The 22,838-nt window shown below is 27.4% G+C and overlaps 8 protein-coding genes across 8 annotated transcripts; 4 read left to right on the forward strand and 4 right to left on the reverse strand.

The window, feature by feature from the left end:
- Window positions 1–936: 936 nt before the first annotated feature.
- OCT59_011280 (uncharacterized protein) lies at window positions 937–1,708 on the forward strand (the record flags this gene model as incomplete). Its single annotated transcript, XM_066136398.1, has 5 exons — window positions 937–978; window positions 1,085–1,225; window positions 1,289–1,309; window positions 1,374–1,455; window positions 1,596–1,708. The coding sequence occupies 5 exons, from the start codon at window positions 937–939 to the stop codon at window positions 1,706–1,708; spliced, it is 399 nt and encodes a 132-aa protein (XP_066001022.1).
- Window positions 1,709–3,963: 2,255 nt separating this feature from the next.
- Window positions 3,964–4,443, forward strand: OCT59_011281 (uncharacterized protein; the record flags this gene model as incomplete). Its single annotated transcript, XM_066136399.1, has 3 exons — window positions 3,964–3,982; window positions 4,157–4,179; window positions 4,264–4,443. 3 exons carry the CDS (start codon window positions 3,964–3,966, stop codon window positions 4,441–4,443), a joined length of 222 nt encoding a protein of 73 aa, XP_066001023.1.
- Window positions 4,444–5,573: 1,130 nt separating this feature from the next.
- OCT59_011282 (uncharacterized protein) lies at window positions 5,574–6,440 on the reverse strand (the record flags this gene model as incomplete). The annotated part of the gene is made up of 4 exons (XM_066136400.1): window positions 5,574–6,105; window positions 6,177–6,201; window positions 6,266–6,308; window positions 6,372–6,440. The coding sequence occupies 4 exons, from the start codon at window positions 6,438–6,440 to the stop codon at window positions 5,958–5,960; spliced, it is 285 nt and encodes a 94-aa protein (XP_066001024.1). The 3' UTR covers window positions 5,574–5,957.
- Window positions 6,441–8,385: 1,945 nt separating this feature from the next.
- Window positions 8,386–10,136, forward strand: OCT59_011283 (uncharacterized protein; the record flags this gene model as incomplete). The annotated part of the gene is made up of 5 exons (XM_066136401.1): window positions 8,386–8,476; window positions 8,542–8,693; window positions 9,285–9,357; window positions 9,426–9,542; window positions 9,808–10,136. 5 exons carry the CDS (start codon window positions 8,386–8,388, stop codon window positions 10,134–10,136), a joined length of 762 nt encoding a protein of 253 aa, XP_066001025.1.
- Window positions 10,137–11,801: 1,665 nt separating this feature from the next.
- OCT59_011284 (uncharacterized protein) lies at window positions 11,802–12,264 on the reverse strand (the record flags this gene model as incomplete). The annotated part of the gene is made up of 3 exons (XM_066136402.1): window positions 11,802–11,843; window positions 11,917–12,135; window positions 12,223–12,264. 3 exons carry the CDS (start codon window positions 12,262–12,264, stop codon window positions 11,802–11,804), a joined length of 303 nt encoding a protein of 100 aa, XP_066001026.1.
- Window positions 12,265–13,395: 1,131 nt separating this feature from the next.
- OCT59_011285 (uncharacterized protein) lies at window positions 13,396–13,885 on the reverse strand (the record flags this gene model as incomplete). The annotated part of the gene is made up of 3 exons (XM_066136403.1): window positions 13,396–13,536; window positions 13,620–13,627; window positions 13,819–13,885. 3 exons carry the CDS (start codon window positions 13,883–13,885, stop codon window positions 13,396–13,398), a joined length of 216 nt encoding a protein of 71 aa, XP_066001027.1.
- Window positions 13,886–19,040: 5,155 nt separating this feature from the next.
- On the forward strand, window positions 19,041–20,166 carry OCT59_011286 (uncharacterized protein; the record flags this gene model as incomplete). Its single annotated transcript, XM_025319455.2, has 2 exons — window positions 19,041–19,381; window positions 19,489–20,166. 2 exons carry the CDS (start codon window positions 19,041–19,043, stop codon window positions 19,805–19,807), a joined length of 660 nt encoding a protein of 219 aa, XP_025173767.1. The 3' UTR covers window positions 19,808–20,166.
- Window positions 20,167–21,538: 1,372 nt separating this feature from the next.
- Window positions 21,539–22,838, reverse strand: OCT59_011287 (uncharacterized protein). Its single transcript, XM_025332313.2, has 2 exons — window positions 22,245–22,838; window positions 21,539–22,148 (listed from the first exon to the last, which is right to left on the reverse strand). The coding sequence occupies exons 1-2, from the start codon at window positions 22,586–22,588 to the stop codon at window positions 21,833–21,835; spliced, it is 660 nt and encodes a 219-aa protein (XP_025173768.1). The 5' UTR covers window positions 22,589–22,838; the 3' UTR covers window positions 21,539–21,832.

Consider the following 22,838-nt stretch of genomic DNA (forward strand, 5'->3'; position numbering starts at 1 on the left):
AAAATCATAATGGTTTATGATTTGGAAGAAAATTTTTTTCTTGAAACTTAACTTTCTGTAATCTAATGTTCTAATGTTTTTTGTACATTTTGTATATTAATAGATTTTTTAATATTTTTAACTTTTCTAGTTACAAACTTTATGTTTTTTTTTTCTATACCATAAAGCCTTAGCTCTTACGGTCTTGCCTTACCCTAGTATACCCCTGAAATGTATAATACGTATACGCGAATTTTTATGGAGTTAACGTTAACGAAAAATTTTTATCGAAATTTTAAAATTTTCCTACTTGAAATCTCTTCAGCTTTATTACTTATTACATTATCATTATTTGGTATTTTACATAAAAAAAATCTGTTTCAAATAGTATGAAAACTTTATCAATTTTTTCAGATATAAGCAATGAGGTAATGATATGTTTTCAGAAAAAGGATCTCATTACAAGTCTTTATCGTATTGCGTAGAATTATCAGTTATTCAGCTTCATTTCTCTCGTTAGAGATTTCGTTGTATTTTTTTATTTTTTTTATTTTTCTTTCTTTGTTGGACATTGCGAATTTTTTGGATTATAGATTTCCAGTGTCGATTTTGTATGTAATGAAAAAAATTGTTCATTCAATCTTTTAAATAAATTTTTTGGTAATATTTTCTATTTAATTTCAGTGTTACAACAAATGATAATTGAAATAATAAGTCACATTACACAATTTTTATGTTAAACAACGTAGTGTATATAATATATACAGTAAATTCCAAATATTTAATAAATTTGTATTTAATTGATGTTACGTTTTCGTTCATATTTTAGTGAGTTTAATATCAAGTTGGATTTCTTTTATAAAAGAGCATTATTTAAGGAATGAAAATCGGGTATCGAAGGAGTGGGAGCTCTATCTTGAAGGAACAAAAATATTTTTTAGGATCTCTAACAAAAAAATGAGTGGATTAGCAAACGATCGATTATCTGCAAAAGGTACTGTACATTAAGATAGTGTTTCATTTGGAATCAATTATTTTAATTCTTTTGTTAAATACCGTATGTAAAATTAATCATTTATTATGTCTGATATTAGCAATCCTTTAGATTGGTCCCAAGATTTTCAGTTTCTTCGTTTATTATACTCCACTTATTGGTTATGAACTTGTCTATATGGCCGCAATTATTGATATTATTTGCCATGCTTCACCAACCTGGGACGAAGTCATATGGGCGAAGAAAGAGGCGGTAATATTGATATACTGTTACACAAAACAAGCGTGGAATATAATTTATTTTTATTTTAAACAGAAAAGAATATACAGAAGACAGGTCATTGAAATACAAAAAAAAATACCTTATAAAACGTAAAAATTCTACCTATCTAAGCTAAAAGCTAATTCTATGGAACCCTGGTGAGCCAGCTGAGCTGTCCTTCACGATCAAACCTTATAACCTTGGCATATTTGAGGATGGAGGTAGAGAGAGGATGAAGATAATTAATATTTTGAAAGATCGATCGCGAGTAGGGGATTCTGTTATTGATTTTCTAAAGTCAACCTCGACTCCAATGCGCGTTTTGAGATTTCGAGACGCGATAAAAATTTTTTTACATAAGATGCCGAACTTTTACGCCGAACACCTCCTCCTAACAACGAATCAACATCTACAATTTCGGAGGCAACAGTCTCGTCACGTGCAGAGACGGTTATTTATATCACTTCTAAATAGTTTAAAGAGTAACTTTCATTGCAGAATCTTCACTGTGATTCCTATTTTTCTGGCGTGTTTTTTTTTGATTTTCTGTGATAAAAAGTTGTGATTGTTCAAGTATCCTCTTCCATTCAATCTAGAATTTCTGCCAAAAAATCTCCACTCCTACTCACTTAAGGCAACCTCTCTTTGTCATAGACGATGTTCGATATAGTCCCAATGGATAAATCAAAGGGCGAGAAGAGTTCTCTTAAGTTAAAAGACATCAGAGTCAGGATTTCTAATACCTGGATGATGTGAGTGGGCTGATTTTGTACGTCGATGAGTATTGGGTTTTCTATTGACGTATTATGTTCGCTAGAGATTTTGGCTGCTTTCTGATGTGCAATGATTAACTTTCTTGGTTATATCTTTGATATAATTTCGAGTTCCGGTTGCGCTTTAACCAGATTAACTGGAATGTAAAAAATTTTTGAAAAATTCAGTAAAAGTTATTTACATTGTGATAATTTTGTCACGTACCTAGGGCAACTAATACACCAAAGTTTATCCTGCACGTGACTTTTTGGCCGGAGTTATGGTAATATACCGTAAAATTCTAAATTCCTAGATTACTGTACTAAGTAAAAAATAGAGGATTACCGAAAAGATTGACCTCAGGAATCAGGATATTTTGTAGAGGAGAGTGAGACAAAGGTAGTCACGTGATTTACGGGACGGCTGGTCATTCTTTAAATCCGATGTGATGGGTCACGAATTGCGGAATTATGAAAAATGGGGTCGCCAATGAAATAACAAAATAGGTAAGGTCCGCTATGCGCATTTTTTGGAGCCTGAATTACATAATGTCAGTCGACTACTTTGGCTCATTCTACACGACTTTCATGGGTATTACCGTATTATTATTTTCTATACACTCGTGTAAAATGCAGAATATATTATAGAATAAGTTGTTAAAATAGATTATAGCGCGTTCTTAACCTAACCTTATTCTGAGAACTTTTCTATGTATCTTCTATAATACTTGATGGGAGTCATGTTTTATGGTGAAGTTTAAGTTGTTAAAATAGGCCATAGAAGAACTTAATGCGCCCCAACATCAAACATAACTCAGTATTAGACAATAGAAGGATGTATTTATGCGGAATGCGTAAAATAAAAATTCTATATATTTGTTATAAATTATAATTTTTAAATTGATCATGAAATTTTATCAATTTTTCTAATTTTCCAAGTTATCTACAAGCTTCTATAAGTATATATATATATACATTATATTAATTTCTTATAAAAGGAAAAGAACTAGATAAAGATTATATAAATTGCAAGGTAAAGATCCTAAAAAAATCAAAATTTGGTGCAAACTTAAATCCCAATTTATTTATCCTTGAATTGATATCAAAAATAATTATTTTAAAAATCCATCAAGGTAATAATATCTATAGAAGGAGATATCTATAAATAAAGTTTTCTAATTAACAAATTTATATTATATAGATTATAAGACTTACTTTACAACGCGAAGATAAATCAAGATTAAAATTACAACTATAACTTGAAACAAATTTCATTTGTATCCTTATTTCATCAATTAAAAATCTATAATATGGTTCCCTATAATATCTTCGCCGCACGCCAGATCCAGGGTTACACCGGGTAAGCCCGGTAAGGAGCAGCAGAAGCAGAAAGTACTGGACCGGAGGTTATGTCTATAGATTCCAGTGACAAGAAGGATTTTGGTTTGGGTAAACCAGGTAACAAAAAAGTTAGTAGAGAGGAATTTATCGATTATACTAACACGAACGAAACTTGTACCAATCGGATTCTGAAGGACATATAATAACATACGGAAGAAGATGAAGATTAATAAGAAAAGTTGTAGGTATAGGGGATAGAGTAGTTTTACGTTTGCACATTTAGTAGTCCTTAGTTATTTTCAGATTCAATAGAAATAGTCAAATAGGTATAGAAAGTTCTTATAAATAGTTAAATTAGTTATAAAGATAATTTTCTCGTAAGATTATTATTTTTAGACTTTTTCGATTTATTTTCCCCGACGCCCTTTGAATAGGATTGGGTTTTTTCGACAACCGTTCCGAAGATGCAACGATTTCCTTCTTTGACGCTTCGGACGAAACTGCAGAGACAAATTAAAGTTTTTTCGTATGAAAATTGAGTTTCTAATGCATACTATAAATCATGCTTCTCGAAGTACCCAACTAACAAATTCTGGCCTTCAGCGTTCTTGATAAGTCTGTAACTTTTAGCGTGAAATGAATTCAATAAAATTTTGTGAGTTTTTCCCGACTCCAAAGTTTGGAACACCTACTTTTCAGATACCGGAATGATCGACATCACATGATCGCTCACGCGTCCACGCTCAAATATTAGGCGTTGAAACAGTATGACCTGGCTTTACCAGGCTTTGCTGTTTTATCACATAAACACACTCTTCCAAATACTAAGTTCACTTCCACAGTGCAACCGAGGTAAGTGCCTATGAGGTATTGTTTAAGAGTCATTGTATCAAATTAAAACGCGTCTTTGAATAAACGCAATTATAAATTTTTTAGGTGACCAAGAATGTATACTTTTGTCCTGCCTTGGATAATTCAAATGAAGATAATTTTGATACATCAAATGGAAATAGCATTGACTTAACTGAACTTGATGAGCCAAGTGAAAAATCTGAGTTTATATCTCTCAATTTGATAATTAAACCTTCTACCGGTTCAGCATCACAATCTAAATAGTTAGAAATAGAGGTATCATCAATAGATAGTATTCTTGCTGATGTTCACCATTATGTTGGAAAACTAACTGGTGACAAAGGGATCATACCTTCAGATTATTTGTTTTCATTTAAACCAGAAAAATCTACAGGAGTTGGAACACAATTAGTTGATTTACAAGATTATAAAATTTCTCTCTGGTTACAAGAAATTGTTAGATAAAAAGAAAATATGGTTATTTTAGTATCTTTGAAGGAGAAGAAAAAAAAGCGAAAGGTAAAGTTATTTATTGTGTAAAATAAACTCTGAATTATTGTGCTTATACTTATTTTTCTAGGAAATGACTGATTCTGAAGAATAAGAAAATAAGAAACGATAACATCAAATTACACAAAAGAAAATTTTGATTTTAAAATTGAATAATTTTCTATAATTTTGCAAGAAGAAGGGTGAATTACGGTAAGGGACAATACGAATGAGCCAACATAATGCATCGTGTTTTGTTTATGATGGAAGACATAAAAAACAATGTTGAGCGAAAGAAATTGTAATTTTTATATTTATAATTATATTATTTTATTGTCAACAAAGTAACTTATTAAATTATTTTATTTTATTTTTAGATTATAAGTACTACAGATAATACCCAACCACCAGCTTTACCTTTTTCACGATTTAACGGTACTTAAAGTAATTCTACTAAAATGGTCCACATCTATAATTTCGAACTCTAGTCCTAATGCAACACCAATATTTTTTGCTATTACATCTCAAATGGTTTCTTTTGTACAAAATTCCAATGTAGGTAACTCTTCAAGTTTACTATTATCTTCACCAAAACAAGCAATTCCATCTCTTGATGAATTTTTTACTAATCAGATAGTACTAGAGAATTTGTGCAACTTTAAAGCATATTTGATGACGAACAGATTACTGTGGATAAAATTTCATTGTCTTATAGCGAAATCGATCAATTGGGGATAAAAAAAAAATTGGGTGCGCAAAGCATTTAGAACTCTACTATTATTTAGTGTTTATAGCAATATTATGTACTAGCAACGTATTAGTATTATATATGCAAATAATCTGTAAATCTATATGTGAATGATTTTTGTGAAATAATTAGAAATTTTATTAGATCGCGTAAATTATACAATTTTTAAAGTAAACAATTTTATTTTTTAAATTTCTCTATCTAAATCTAGCATGATTATATTACATATAAATTGAATCCTTGAAAAAATTCGCAGCCACTTGTGAAATAATTTGAGAACATGCTACTAAAAGAGGATGTTTGGGATCATTACATGAATGATCGAAATTTCTTTATAAAAACGATTTTTAATAACAGGAAAACAAGTTTCAATAGGATTAAAATCAGGGAAATGGGGATTCTATAAGATCCTGATCATGATGATCAAGCACAAGAACACTTTGTTCTGCAGGATATGAATTCATTTGAGGTACCTAGCATAAAAAAGAGTAAACAGTAAAGATACACAATCGAAAATTTCATATTTGAAATAATATATTCCTTAAATTTTTTTGTGCAACTGCCATTCACAACACCAATAAAGTACGTTTATCTTTAGCTTAATCCAAAAATATAAGCTGTTCAAGCCCAATTTTTGCAATAAACGTGCTTCTAAGAAGCTCGTTTCGTTCTTAAACTGCTCAATGTAACTGTATAATTGTAAATATATTAGAAAACAAAAATTTAATAATAGAAATACAGAATATAATTTGTAACTTACTTTTTTATACTAATCCCACAATATACTAAAGACCCCCCAAAGAATTAGGATTGATATAAAGTTTCCGTCTGTAACTCAAGTTCTCCTACTAGTTCGTCTAAATAAGTCTACTTTGACTAAATCTCGTAAGATCTAAATTGATTACAAAATTAGTAACAAATAAAATATAGTTATCCTCTTATTTATAATAAATACCTTTATATCATCACAGGTTAGTATTTTATTACGACCCGGTGGTTCATAAAATAATTTGTACATTGACATAAAGCTAAGACAAAAGCAAAATCCAAAAATGAAAGCTAAATGTACTAATAGCTATTCAACTTTAGATCTTTACACTGCTTTGTCCAAATAAGCGAAGACCTAAAGTGGAGGATTATTTACCTTTATTTTGATAGTTATAGTCGAAAAAAGTATCTAAATTGTTATATATTAGCGGAAGCAGAGTTAAAATATATTTACAAGGGGGAGCTGGAATTCAAATCTTATTTGCTAATTTCAAGGGTTTTTATTATCAAATGATCGACACTGCATATACCAATAATTATCACTTGATAAATTATGATTGGCAATGATATTTTTAATTTTAAAATTCTTATGTTGCGTATCATATTTTTTTAAACAAAGGCGATTGATCTGCCTAGTTATTGTTTTTTTTTTGATTTAAAAAAGGGGGGGGGGTCTCTTTAGTTTTTAAGAACAGATTCGTTGTTAAAATGAACAATATTTAAATAATCTTTCGTATATAGTATCTCAATATCTTTAAGAAAATTATTTATTTTTTCGTAAAAACAAAAGATTTAATGTCTAAAAACTCGCAATGTAAATTATCAAATTTATGGCAAGATTAAGGTTGTCAAAATTTTGATCATTAATAATATATTCTTATTAGCTTCACCTCCCGTTGCGGGAGAATTGGTTGATGCTGAACAAAGTGGGTCTAAAAAAACGATAACAAAATTATTGAAGAACCACCATTTCTAACTCCTAAACAAGTTAAGAAGTTCTTAAGTTTTCTGACTAAAGAAGAAATGGCCGTCTATGAAACTCTAACCGACGAACAAAAAACGTTTTATTTAAATGTATTAAAAAGGCGCAAGCTGAGAGTAAAGAAGAATATAGAAAAACAGGAAAAGTATGATATTAAAATATATATATTATATCTTTTTACCATTATGAGGGTTTACTAATATTTTATTGCTTAATAGAATATGTTCATTCGTTTTTTCCGTGGATTCTATAATCTATAGAAAAGATTAGGGACGCGAGAGTCATGTTATTGATAGGCTAATAGTAATTGTGTAAAACGATAAAAACAATGAAATCAAATATATTTTATTTTTATTTTAAATTAAATTAAATTATAGCTCGATTATCGTGTTACTAGTTACATTCTTTCAATTAAAAAATAAAGCTGGTTTTTTGCTTAAAAGCGCGTTAAAGTTGTCTCTTAACAAAACGGATAAACTTTTAAATTGTTTAATTATCCTAATTATCCTAAAGAAATGAGCGAAAATATACTTAATATACTTATTCAGTAACGACGAAGAAGAAAAGTTTACGAAAGACCGTCGGTATATTCAGATAAATTTGAAAGATAAAGTTTATTTTTCCGTTGGTTTCCGGGAGATGCAACGACGTCTCAGATCAAATTAATACATAAATAAATTTATTAAGAAAGGCTTCTTCGGTAAAGTGTTGAATTTAAATAGAAAATGGGTACTCTTTGCGTATTTTAATAGTCAATAAGACCGGAGGATGCTTGGATAATCACAAAAAGATAGATAAATTGGAAAAAAGAAGTCAAATATCTGATCGACTTTCGATAACGGACGAGCAATTAAAGAATTGAGGAATTTCCAGAGAAGAGTGGAATTCAACAAACGAGCATAATAAATTAGAAGAACGAGTTAAAGAATTTAGTTTACTAGACAAAGAATTCACGGAACGACTTCCTTCAAGAGTAGAAGATCAAAATACAAGTAATAAAAGTGTAAGTGATGCAAAAGATAGAGATGACCAAGAAAAATTTCTCAAAGACGATTGTTAGCTAATTTAGGTTAGATAGAAAAATTTAGTATCGGTTTATTTTTAGAATAAGGCATTATTGTATACATTAAATGTTTTGATTTTATTTTTTTATCTATCCTGGGTATCATTTTCTTTCAAACCCGGATTTACAACCCGGTTTCATTTTTTTTTCAAGCATATGTTAATATCACCTATACTCAGATGGGAGAAGACTAGGACCTCATCGGCGTATGACACCATTTATTACACGCAAAATTATGTCAGAAAAGGTTAGAACATTAGGAGATCGTGTAAAAGCGAATTCATATAGGCTTTATCGCAAAATACTGATCAGCTGATTGGAAAATATGTAGCAAAATTAATATACAGAAAGAAGGGATAGAAATCTATGGTGATTTTGTACCATTTTGCAAGAATCCGAGTAGCTCTGAAACAGAATCATCCAGTTCATCCGAATCTACCCGGCTCCATAAGCTTGAAAAGAAGGTTAGGGGGTTGGAAATTGTTACAGTAAAACATGATGTAGACGTACTAGACTCCGGAGTAGTGATCATCAGTCCGGAGCGCTAGTCCGACGCTCGATACATGTTCGGCCATTTAAATGATTTATGAAATCATTTTTCATTATTTGTCAATTGGTCATTCTCAAAGATCAATTAATTTCGTGTGTAATATAAAATTTAAATGTATAAAATTACTAACAATTATTTAATTATAAATATTACAACTTTATGACCAAGGTCATTTGTCATTTGAGTATGCGATGTACAATGACGTAATGTACTATATATATATATCGTAAGGCAGTTCTGTGTGACGAAAAATACTATATAAGCCGAAAATGACTATCACTTTAATCTGTCTTGTTATGGGTAATACAGCCGCGAGAGCTTTCTGTGTTAAAATAAGTAGAGACGAACCTATTAGCGAGCTCAAGTACGCTATAAAGGCTAAAAAACAAAATGGATTTGCTAGTGTAGACGTAGACAAGCTAAAACTGTGGAAAGTACAAATCCCTGACGAACGTAGCGAGCTCTTGAGAAATCTCACACTCAATGACGGTGACGAACTACTTAGATTTCGGAGTACTTCCCTGACTTGTCTGCTGAAGAGTGTATTCATGTCATCGTAAAATCGCCAAAATCGCCACGTAAGTGTGGTACAATATGAAATTTTTCGTCATTTACCCTCGTAATATTAACACGTATTCGTTTCTAGTTCTCAGCTTGGAAGAAGTTTTATCGTGTATTCCGCCACCTGCCAGATATCCTTATGACACTAGAACCTCAATTAGCTCAAACAGAGTGGCTGGCGCTTGGCCTTCAAGAATAACACGTTGGGAGGAATTTTTAACAGAAGTAAATCAGTACAATTTCGTTGAACATGAGGAATTTGAGAGGCCACAATTTTTAAAGGTGTAGAAGTGGTCGTTGATTCTAATGTCAAGACTGCTATGGAGGTCAATATATTTGGTGTATTGAACGCAGCTATGAAAAAATACAAGTTTGCGAAGCATTCGAACTTCCCAAATGACACTAATATTGGTCCCTTTAAACCAGACTTCACTTCCCGTCTTAAGATTGACAATACTTTAATGAAGCTAATCTTGGCAATCGAAATCAAGAGAAAATCGTTGTAGAGAGTTTTGAGAGTTTCAGTAAAGAAGACCTGGAAAGTCAGAGTTTTAGTGGACCTTTACATGATGTAATTGAGCAAGTGTACAATTACATGTCGGCATTACAACTTCAATACGGGATACTTTCAACCTATGATTATCACTGGTTCTTTTACCGACCAAAAAATAATAATACAGCGCTACACATTTCACATCCTCTTAAGCGTGATTCAACCGATCCACCGGTGCTTAAGGCATACGCATATCTAGCTCAGTTAGCAGAGAGAGATCCCACATCCCCCATCATAATTTAATTAATCATAATGGGAGTCAAAATTTACCATTCAAAGCTTCGAGAATATCCAGATCCCCCGAAGTATGGGCAGTGGCTCAAATGTGTCATCCATATTTTCTGGCAATCAGGAAACAAGGCAACAAGATAATGATGAAATTATGGAACAGGATTTTGACTTTTCGGCAAACCGGAGGGACGTACCGATGTGAATTCTATGGACAAACTTGGTGTGTTGTGGATATTATGGGGCGGGATGGGCTATGTTATGGGTACAACGATAGTTGGCACTATGTTGAGTTTCCATAAGATAAAGCAACAGCAAAAAAGTAAGGCTCTCGAGGCATTAAAAATAATTCATAGTCATAACATTCTTCACAATGATATCCGAGAAGAAAATATCTTAGTTAACGAAAAAGGTGATATATATATTATTGACTTTGGGATGTCAGTTGTAACTGATAAAAAGAAGCTGTTTCGTCAAGAAGAATTTGAATTATCCCGTTTATTAAATCGTTATATGTAGTTAATATTTGCTATGTAAAATTCACAAATCATTAGCTAGTTTTTTGTTAACATCCTATATTACACGATCGATTATATACAATATATAATTAATAAGTAACTATTTGCTATATTAAATTAAGCAAAAGCAAATAAACGTAATTTTTAAATGTCATTTAATAATGTGCAGTTAAATTTATAACGAGTTCTGGATTCGAGCGACGCACTAAGCGAATAAGCGAATAAATGGTTATAGTAACTGACCACCAATAAACATCTTATACAGTATACCGTAAAAATTCTAAATTCCTAGATTACTGTACTAAGTGAAAAAAATAGAGGATTACTGAAAAGATACTTTGTAGAGGAGAGTGCGATAAAAATAGTCACGTGATTTACGGGACTGCTGGTCATTCGGCAATAAGTTTTCGGATTCTGGATTCGATAAATCGTGATGGGTTACAAATTGGATTATGAAAAATGGGGTCACCATCTCCAATGAAATAACAAAATGGGTAAGGTCCGCTATGCGCATCTGAATTATGTCAGTTGCCAGCCAGCATTGGTAAATATCAAACTACTTTGGCTCATTCTACACTTTTCATGGGTATTACCGTATTATTATTTTCTATACACTCGTGTAAAATGCAGAATATATTGTATTATATAGTATAATTTCTTTATAAGAAAAATTCAAAGTTTCTTAGAATAAGTTGTTAAATAGATTGTAATACGTTCCTAACCTAACCTTAAACTTCACCATAAACTCATCAAACAACGGTAAAATACATAGAAAATTTCTCAGAATAAGTTGTTAAATCGACTGTAGAAGAATTTAATGCGTTCTTAACCTAACCCTAAACTCCACCATCAAAACATAACTCCGTACCAGACAATAGAAGGATACATTTTATACAAATGCGTAAAATAAAAAGTTCTATATATTGTTATAAATTATAATTTTTAAATTAATTATGAAATTTTATCAATTTTTTAATTCTCCAAGTTAATCTACAAGCTGATAATTGTTCTACATTTATATCATTAAAAAAATATACAAGTAAATTTTAAAAGCAATAAAATTGAAAAGAATTGCAAGGTAAAGATCCTCAAAAAATCAAGATTTGAAGCAAATCTAAATCCTAATTTATTTATCCTTGAATTGATATCAAAAATAATAATTTTAAAAATCCATCAAGGTAATAATATCTATAGAAGGAGATATCTATAAATAAAAGTTCTAAATAATATTAATTTTCTAATTAACAAATTTATATTATATAGATTTATAGACTTACTTTATAACGCGAAGATAAATCAAGATTAAAATTACAACGATAATTTGGAACAAATTTCATTTGTATCCTTATTTCATCATTTAAAAATCCATGATATGGTTCCCTATAATGATTTGATTTTAATTTTTTATTTATATGATAATTGAATAATTTTTTTTCTCTAATAAGAATATCATTATCTTCATTTATTTCATCATATTTTCTCTTCTTATATGTTGACTATTTTTTTATAATTTACTTTTTATTAGATAAAATTTTGTAAATAGAACATTTTATATCTTCCTTAAATCTGATTACTTTGCTTACTTGCTGTATTTTTGCATCACTTTTATCATTGATCGTTTCCATTAACGTGATATTTTTGTATGAATGTATGAAGGAATGCAACATTCACGTTCACGTTATAATGCAAACGAGTAGACGATTTTGAACAATTTCGCCAATAATTTTGAGTAATTATCATAGTTGAAGGTATTTTTAAACTTTATAATTGTCGTAATTTTTAATGAATAATATAAGTATAAAAAAGTATCGCATGTATGAATAATACGAGTATAAAAAAAGTATCGCATATAACTTTAAATATTTATCGTATGAATAATACGATTATATAAAAGTATCGCATATAACTTTTGATCCAATAAAATTTTGTCGTAGTTTTAATGAGTAATATGAGTATAAAAAAAATATCGCATACAACTTTGAATATTTGTCATATGAATAATATGATCCAATAAAATTTTGTCATAGTTTTAATGAGTAATATGAGTATAAAAAAATATCTCATATAACTTTGAATATTTGTCGTATGAATAATGAGTATAAAAAATATCGCATATAACTTTTGATCCAATGATATCTCTTATGAATAATATGAATATAAGAAAAAAATAAAATTTCATATTTAATTTTAATATATGTAATACAAATTTATAAAAATAATTTTTTATTATTACATAAATTTAAAGTAATAGTAATCAAATTTTATTAATAAATTTCTTTTATTTGCACAGTACATCATTTTATACATTTATACATTTATACATAATTTATTGTAAATTCAAGCGTTAAACAACTAAGAAGTCAGTACAAATTTTAGATAATTCAAGAATAATTTTAAGAAACTTTTATATAGGTATGTATATAATAGTTTCTGACTCCCATAAAAAATAATACATTCTAGCTTCGACTTCCCGTGAAACCGACTTCCCGTAAAACCGACTTCCCGTAAAAATAATACATTCTAACTATTTCTGAAAAAAAATAATACATTTTTAATTATAGGTACCATCGGCTATGGCACGACTGCGATGCGAGATTAATAACGGCTTATGCCGTATGTCGTAATGCAATGTCGTCATTTTTTTTAAGGTTACAGCATTTTAAATAATTTCGACATATGATACTTATGATACTTGTAACGCCGATGCCATTTATTGTTGCCGTAATTCAAAAAAATCTAGACAGTACCTATTAAATTTAATCAGAGTTTTCATTTATTAAGTCATGTAAACTAGAGACTTGATTGGAGTCCGGATTGAAACTTTGACAATAAAATTTTATAGGCCTGGACCCGGATTTTATATGTTCCGGGTCGAACGCAAGGTAGCTCATGCAAATCTTTAAAGTAAATCAATTCGATACATATTAACATTAATTCAAAAGCATATTTAATATCACCTCAATTAAAACTAGCTTACAACCTCATCACCTATTACAAGTAATTATATCCTAAGGAAAGAAAGTAATAAAAGTAGTAAATCAGCCATTTTTTTTTTAAACAAAAGATCAACCTAACCTTAATTTCGGTAAGAATCACGTGAGAAATGATAATTTTAGCCCGGAAATTATGAAAATTTCGGAACAAAAATTATAAAATGACATCATCAAATAGATATTCACTTTCTCCTTTAATTGGATTTCCTATTTCCAATGTTAGAATTGGTCTTTGATGTCTACCTGTTACCATAAAAAAATTCGTAAAAAAAAAAGAGAAGCAATTATCTAATTATTAACTAATTAAATTTCAATATATATTTATAATTATTTATAATTAGTATTTTTTCTTTTTAGGTTTAAATGATATCATCTCATTAAAATTACTTTGTGAAAAATTGATCATCAAAAAAAAAAATATAAAAAAAAAATAACTTCTTTTTTTAAACCAAAAAAAAAAATCGAAATTTACATCATTTAACCAATCTTATAACAATATTTTAAAAACAATGTTTCAATATTTCAATATTTTTAAAATGATTTTCATTATTTAAATCATTATATCTAATTTTATGCATAAAATAAAAATGAATTTTGAGAGGTTCCTTATTTAAAATTACACAACATGAAAGAAATTTCCAATAATATGATTTTTGAAGATTTCCAATTCGCATAATAATATATATATTATATATATCGATCAAACCTAAAAATAAAAATAATAATAATAATAATAATAATAATAATTTTAAATTGTTTTATTATTAAATTTATTTATTTAACAATTGAAAAAATTATTATTATATTTATTACAATTACAATTGTTTGAAAAAATATGTATATCATAACTTTATAAGGAAAAAAAATAAAAATTCAAACCTTTATTAGGAAAAAAACTTTTAAAAAAAATTCAAAAACTTTATTAAATTTCCTTTATTACTAAAAAAATTAAAAAGAGTTTATTTGTGCATTATTTTGAAGGATTTTCAAGGTTTGATTTACTTTATTTTATGATTTACTTTTAGAAAAAAAATAAAAATTTTGATCGACCCTTAAAAAAAAAATTTTTTTGGCAGATGATTGATAACTTTCCACATGTATGGTAAATACAATTTTTAAAGTACAGTACATCATCATCATTAATGATCACAGAATGAAACGCATAAATTAACTACCGATCTAAACTTTGCTTAGTTTAGAAATTTATTTATGAATTCATATTTCACAGCCATAATGAAGTCACGAATTATATACAAGCCATAAATGATAAGAGCTTATCATTTTTCATAAAAGCCACATTAACATTGATGATTTGATGGCTTGTTATTTTGCTACGCAAAGAATGAAGCCTCGACTGAATAGGTATGAATTCCAATATTTATAAAAAAAAAATTTGATAACAAAAAAACTTGTTTAATTTACAAAAGAACGATATAAAACAAAAATTCCTTATTTATTTATAATTCGATCATTTTTATTATTATTTTTATTTAGATCATCTTCCAACAAAGGAAATTAATATAACAATAAAATAGTAATTTTTCGCGTTTTTCGTGTCAAAAAAAAAAACGCTTTTTTTTAAAAAAAAATGGCTTGGAAACTACGGAAAATTACTGGCTTGGATAAATCATTTTTGAACAAGTTTCTTAATAAAAAATGGCTCGGCGGGATAACTATTAAATAAACAATAAGCCGTTGAAAAAGGCGATATTGAAATAAAAAAAAACGTTTAAATCTTTTAATGTGCCTCGTTTAATCCATTTGCGTGGCGCAGTAAATTATTATCCCGTTTGAAAGAGTGGCTCTATAAAAAAAAAAACGTGTCGATTAAAAAAGTTTTATTATTACACTATTACTAGTATGGTATAAGATCATACTTGAATGAATTCAAGGCTTAATTTCATTAAATCTTGTTAACGAATTCATAAATAATTATGGGCAAGATTATAATACATATTACTAAGCCTTACTATCATATTCTCACGAGCCAAACCTTAAGCCTTCTCGATCTCACGAGCCATCTAAGCCTTTTTAATTATGTGAAATAAAAAATACATATATAATATAATATAATATAATGTAACTTAAATACTTTTAATTTGTGTAAGTAATAGTAAACAAGATATAATATGATCGAGATTCAATCGAAGAATTCGGAGCAATCATTTCAAACCAATAATAAAACAAACCGATTAATTAACAAAAGTTTTACATATTATAAGTAAGCAATCGTGGCTTGGAAAAAATGAACAAAAATTAAATTACATGAGTGGCTTAATAAATGATCGAGATAATAAATAACTCAAAAATGTATAAAATGTCTAAGCAGAAAAAAAAAAATAAAAATTTATTCTTGGTAAAATTAAATTTAACCAGAAATTAAATTCCAGAACTATCAAGTAAACGAAATTTTTTATTGGCTCAAAAAAATATGGCTTGTATATAATCGTTAGTGGCTTATTATTTATTTAATTCAAATTTATTCATGGCTTATGCCAAGCCAACAAATGAGATAAATTTGGAAATTGTTTTGAATGATATGATCGAGATCAATCGAAAAAGTGTGGATGAATAATAAAAAAGGTGAGTTAAAAAAAAAAACGAGTTAAAATCACTTAAATGGAATTTGGCTTAGGGAAAAGAAAAGCTCAGACACGTGTGGCTTCCATTTGGGTTATAATGGGGCGGCTTTTTTGAATAAAATGTGATATCTTTCTAGTTAAGTCACATTTCATGAATCATTTGACATCATTACCGTAATTCGTTAACCTATATAATAATAATTAACTTTATTAAGAATTGTATAATATATATAACGGATTAGAAGGGCCTATTACTAAAATGTAGATCAATTCGGGGGAAAGCAGGTTTCAAACTAAATTAGTATTAAATCACGGGTAAATCTTATCGATCATCATCAAATTAAATCTAATAACGGAGAAGTTTAAATGGTTTCGGGATTAATTTCTTGTAAACCAAAGGTAGTTTAGAAACTTTAAAAATTTATCTTTGATTCTTTTGATTGAAATTATTGAAATTGACTTTTTTGAGAGTACAAAAGAAATTCAAATTTAAACTAATGATAAAGAATAAAAGAATTGATCCCCACATTATAAACAATGTAAAAATGCAGACCAAAATCCAGGTAGATGGGAACTTTAACATAATAGGAAATTGACTAACAAAAATCGTTTCATAATTTCGAATTTATTCTCGCTTTGGTTAAAAAATCATGACGATAAAAAAAATTAATTGAAGATCTTTTTTTTAATATGATCATATAAAGTTAGTTATTATGTATGCGGCTTTCAGGCTACATTGGCTACATTGCGTGAGAAGAAAAAAAAAAAATTAATTTAGTGAAAAAAAAAAAAAAGCCTCAATTTAAAAAAAAAAAAAAAAAAAAAAAGTCTCAGAATTTTTCATTTAATTACTTATTTTTGATTCGTTCCGTTTCTATAGAATTTTTTATTTATTTTATTTTTATTTTTTTCTCCTTCCCCTTAATTTTATAATAATATGTGTTTGCCTTAAAGGTAAATATATTGTTTCTAACTTTGTTTTTCATTGTTACATTAATTAACCAATCATGATAAATGCGGTATAATGCATAATTATATGTGGAGTTTATCGATAATAATAATAATTAAATATCGATTGGGATAACAAGAAAAATTCAACCAATTTGACGAAATTAAATAACAAATACAAATCCATTATTGGTAACAAAAAAAAGATACAAAAGATATAAAAAAATTAGAAAATCATAAAAAATTAGAAAAAAAAAATTAGAAAATTATAAAAATTCTAAAAATTATAAATAATATAAAAACGTAACCATGACAATACTAAAAAATTGAATTGCACGTGAATGATATGCAATCATTTTAAAGGGTTTTGGGCTGCGACATTACAGACATTATAGTACAGACATTAGTACAGACATTAGTACAGACATTTAGTACAGCAGACATTACAAGATAATACATATTATATTACAATATATATAATATATATGTAATATATATATATAATATATTATTATATTTTACCTAGTTTAAGATAACTTATGATTTACTCATGATTTACAATTCTATTAATGAGGCAAAGTATCAAAGTAGGCTTTTTTTTTATACAGTGATGCGCTTTCATTATACATATTTACTTTTTTAGGTTTCCTTGTTTATATAAATGTAATGCCATTTGATCTTCTAAGTAGTTTTAGTTAAAATTATATAACAGTTGCATATATAGTGAACAAAGGGCCTTTTGTTTTAAAAAATTCCTCGGTATTTTTTTTTTTATTATAAACATAAATAAATGTAAATATTTTTCTTTACTCCAAATTTTTCTTACAAATAGTTTACAAAATTAAACACCTGATACTCCCGATTATTCTTCTTAACCGGAATTTTTTTCCTTCTTTTTCACTTCCGCCGAATTTTTGGAATTTATAATTCACTTTTTATATACACATACATGCCATAAATATCGAATAATATCACTTTACTTGTAAATATTAAGTAAAAACCTGCAAAGAAAAAAAAAAGTATAATTTTTATATGCAAAGAGAAAAAAAAATTTTTTTTTCATTAAACTAGTTTTTTTTTTTATACAGTTGTTCGTATAATATAGCCACAATATGACTATAAATGGAAAAGAATATTTGATCATCTCTCCGTTCTTGGTAAAGCCCTGATTTTTTTTTTTTGAAAGTTGAGCCTTAAAACAAAAAAAAAGCATAAATACGTATAAATATAAAATAATATATATATATATATATATATATAATTATATCATATATATATATACACACTTATATACTTTAATAAAAAAAAATTTTTTTTTTCTAATATATTTTGTGAAAAAAAAAAATCGGCCTTTTTTTTTCCTTTTTAACGAAATCCTAGTCACAGGTTTTTTTTTTAAACAAAAAAAAAAATTTTTTTTTTTTGTTATATATATATATATAATTTCCTTTGTTTTTTTTTTTAATTAAAAAATTTATATTTTTTTTTCTTATCCTCTTTGTTTATTCTCGTCCTTCTTCTTTAAAACTCGTTATTTCAGATAAAATAAAAGATTCATTGTTAAGATCAATAATAAAGAGAGCATATATTCAACATTATCTTTTCTTTCATAAATAATAATTATATATACCTCTTTTAAAAAAAATTTTTTTTTTTCTCGGAACAAAAACTTTCTCGTTTACATTTTTTTTTTGAAAATTATCAACCGTGGCGTTCATAACATTTTTTCTTCAACGTATAATCCCCCTTCAAAAAAAAGTACCGAAACCTCCTCCTAACTCTGCATCAACAACGCCGAGAACATCACGTCGTTTTTCATCATCATCAGCTTCTTCTTTCCTCTTCTCTCATAAAAAACATCACAATCATCACATAATAATGGCAACAACCTTACCTAATGAAATACTAGTAGAAATATGTAGTCATTTACATCCTTCTGATCTATACAATTTATCACTAGTATGTAAACGTTTTCGAAATCTTTTATGGAACAAAACAAGTGAATCAGCACAATTAATTTGGCGTACATCGAGATTAAATTTCGTTCCTCACTTGTCACTTCCTTGTCCTGAAGGAATGAGCGAGCAACGATATATATGGTTGATGTTATTACTGGATAAATGTATGTTTTGTGATGAAAAGGATAAATGGAAATTAGCAATGCATTGGGAATTTAAAATGTATTGTTGTAATAAATGTTTGGCTCAGAGAACTGTTAGGTATGTATTTAGGTTTTTTTTTTTTACTTTTTACTATTATTACCTAAAATTACAATTATTAATTAATTAATCTTTATTTTTTTTTTCTCTCTCTTTCCTTATTAAAGTCGTGATACGTTAATAAAAGAATGGGAAATCTCAGAACATATATTAACGTGTATTGTTCCATTAGCACCAAATGCACAGCGACCACAATTATTTTTAATGAGACAAGTTAAACAAACATTAAAAGAATACAACAAATTATCAATAAGCAAAAAAGAAAATTGGATAAAAAGAAAACAGAAAGAGATTGATGAATTGAAAAACGCAAATAATGAATATCGTAAACAACATGATTTTGGAAGATATGATTATAACGAAAGATTAGAAAGGATATTTAGGACTTTACATATGAGCACAGAATATCCTTATCGAAAAAGGTGATTAGACATTTGGGTTGGTGGTTTTGGTTGGTGTTATTATGGGTGATATGGATTATCAGATTATCAAGGACTTTATATGACTTTATTGTTGATGTATTATAATAATTAATATGTATAATAGTTTCATTTTATTATCTTTTTTTTTTTTACTTTGAAAAAGTACTTTTTCTTTCTTTCTTTCTTCTTCTTCTTAAACCGATAGTTTTTAATTTTTACAAAAAAAAAACAAACATTTTTCTTTGAAGGGTAAAGGATTTTACGTATGAGAGAGTTCTTATTACACATTCGATGATTTTATCAAGTGTTTTCTATGAAACGAACAATTATTATAAACATTTTTTTTTTTTTTTTTTTTACTTCAAAAATGAGAATGATTGATATATGAGAATTGAATGAGAATGATGATGTGATATTTTGATGTGATATTTTGATGTAAATAATAATCGTAATGACTTTGATTAAGATCTTTAGTTAAATTTTAATAACAAAGAGATTAATAAGTATTAGTATTAAAAAAAAGTAACAAAAAATTATATAAAAAAATTTCTTCCAAGATTTTTCCAAGATTGATGAACAAGATTGATGAAAAAAAAAATTTTTATCGTTTTTTTTTATTTTTATTGATTTTTATTGATTTTTTTTTTGATGATTCAAGAAAAATAAAATAATATATATTAAATTGAAAACAATTAACGGGATACACAAACGTTCTTTGCATCAAATTGCATTTGTGGGGGAAATACTTTCACAGATATCGATTGCATTACATGAAAATTATCCGATACTTTTTGTCCTCCCTAAACTGATGACAATTTGTTTCTTTAAACCTCTTTTTTTTTTTATAATACATTGTGTAATCTTACAAATACATCATTATCTTACAAAAATATTTTTTTTTTTTTATGTGGCAAAGCTTTTAAAAGATTTCACTCATTAATAAATAAAGCCTTCAACATAATTACGAAATTTTTTGTAATTTAGACACGTTAAATTAATTCTTTGATATATTTTTTGAGGCTTTAATTTTTTTTGATTGTGGTAAAAAAAAATAAAATGAAATTTAATGGCTGGTGAATAATTGGCTTAGTTAAAAAATTATCCTTATTTTTACGTGTTCTACAAACATTTTAATAAGTAATCGCTTATGAACTTTTTGCTATTGTGAACTGCGCCAAATTGCGTAGTAATTGCGTAGTAATGGCGTCTGTTCTTTATATTTGTTTGATTCTTTATACGCCACATTTGAAGGATTTATTGTCCTGCGCATGACTACGCTTCTACGCTGACTACGCTTTATTTTTTTTTGTGCGCAGGTTTTGCGCAGGGAAAAGGAAAGTGAAAAAATTAAATTATTAATTTATCATCAATTATTATTATTTGAATCATGAAATATGAAATTCGGCGTCATCAACTCAACTGCGGGTTATTATTTTATTTATTTGCAATAATAAGATTTTTGTTTGCAATAAAAATTTACTAATTTTATAAGCCATTTCGTTGCAAAGTTGAGCCAGTTAAGCCACCACATACATGAAAGCCTCTAAACTTTATGGCTTAATCGCATGTGCCCATTGGTTTGTTTAATCGCTTAGAAACAATGAAAACAATGTAACAATTAGAAAACAATGCAATAAATAAAGATTTGAATTCAATTAAAATATCTAGATTTTTTTTTTTGTGTTAAATATCTGATCAATATCTGATCAATATACGATCAATATACGATCAATATACGATCAAAATGTAAATTTATTTTTTTATGATCATGATCAATGATCATGATCGATGTGAAGAATCATAAAAAAAAAACCATACAATTATTTGATTACATTAATTATCTAAATAATTCAATTAATTTTAATTAATTACTATAAAAAAGAAAAAGAAAATAAAATAAAAAATGAATTAAAAAAATCAAAAATTATTTTCATCGATAAAAAAAAAAATTACGGTAAATAATTAAAATAATCTAATAATTAATCTATTTTAATTTCTTCACCTCGCCCTAATCTTTCTCTTCATATTCTTAATATACTCTATTATTAGAATAAAAATCATGTAATTTTCTTAATAACCTTTCTAATCTTTCGGTATGATCATATCTAACTTGATCATGTAAAGTATTATATTGTTCATTTTCTATATTTAATTTAATGATTTTATCTTGTCGTTCTTTAATCCAAGTTTTCTTATCCTTTTCATAATTATATTGTTTTAATAAATTTTCAACATCTTTCATTAAATATAATGGTGGATCTCTTGGATTAGGATTTTTTTGTAATTGTGATAAACAAGCAAACAATTCTTCAGGAAAATTATATTTATGTAACAATGTTAATTTACTAAAAAAAAAGAAGAGGAACATTTAAATAAAAATTTTTCATTTCAAATTAAAAAAAAAGATTCATTTCAAATAAAAAGATTGTTAAATTACTTACCAAATAGTTCTTTCGTTCAAACATTTGAAACAACAATACATTCTAAATTCCCAATGCATTGTTAATTCAAATTTATCCGTTTGATCACAAAACATACATTTATTCGATAATAACATTAACCAAATAAATTCTTGTTCACTCATTTTTTCTGGTGGATCAACGTTTAAATTAAGAATAAATTTTTTCCTTGAACTTTTCCAAATTAATTGTGTTGTGGTACTAGTTTTATCCCATAATAATGATCTATAACGTTTACATACCATTGTAAGATTATATAAATCTGATGGATGTAAATAATCACATATTTCTATTAATATTTCAAATGGAATTGTTGTAAAAGACATTATATCAGGAACAAATTGATGATTTATGGATGGAGAAAGTGGTGGTGAAGGTGAAGGTGAAGAATTTGAATTTAATTTTTGATATTGATGTTTATGAAGAGGGAAAGAAGAGGATTGATAACGGCTTGAATTTTTGCTGCGCCGTACAGCTGAACCAAAAGGTTCAAAACAACTACAACGCAATTTGATTAGAAACAGATTTAACTCCTTTTATTAAAAAAGCGTAAAAGCGAACCTTTTTTTTTTTTTT

Source organism: Rhizophagus irregularis, chromosome 19 (assembly GCF_026210795.1).
Source record: "Rhizophagus irregularis chromosome 19, complete sequence".
NCBI lineage: Eukaryota > Fungi > Glomeromycota > Glomeromycetes > Glomerales > Glomeraceae > Rhizophagus > Rhizophagus irregularis.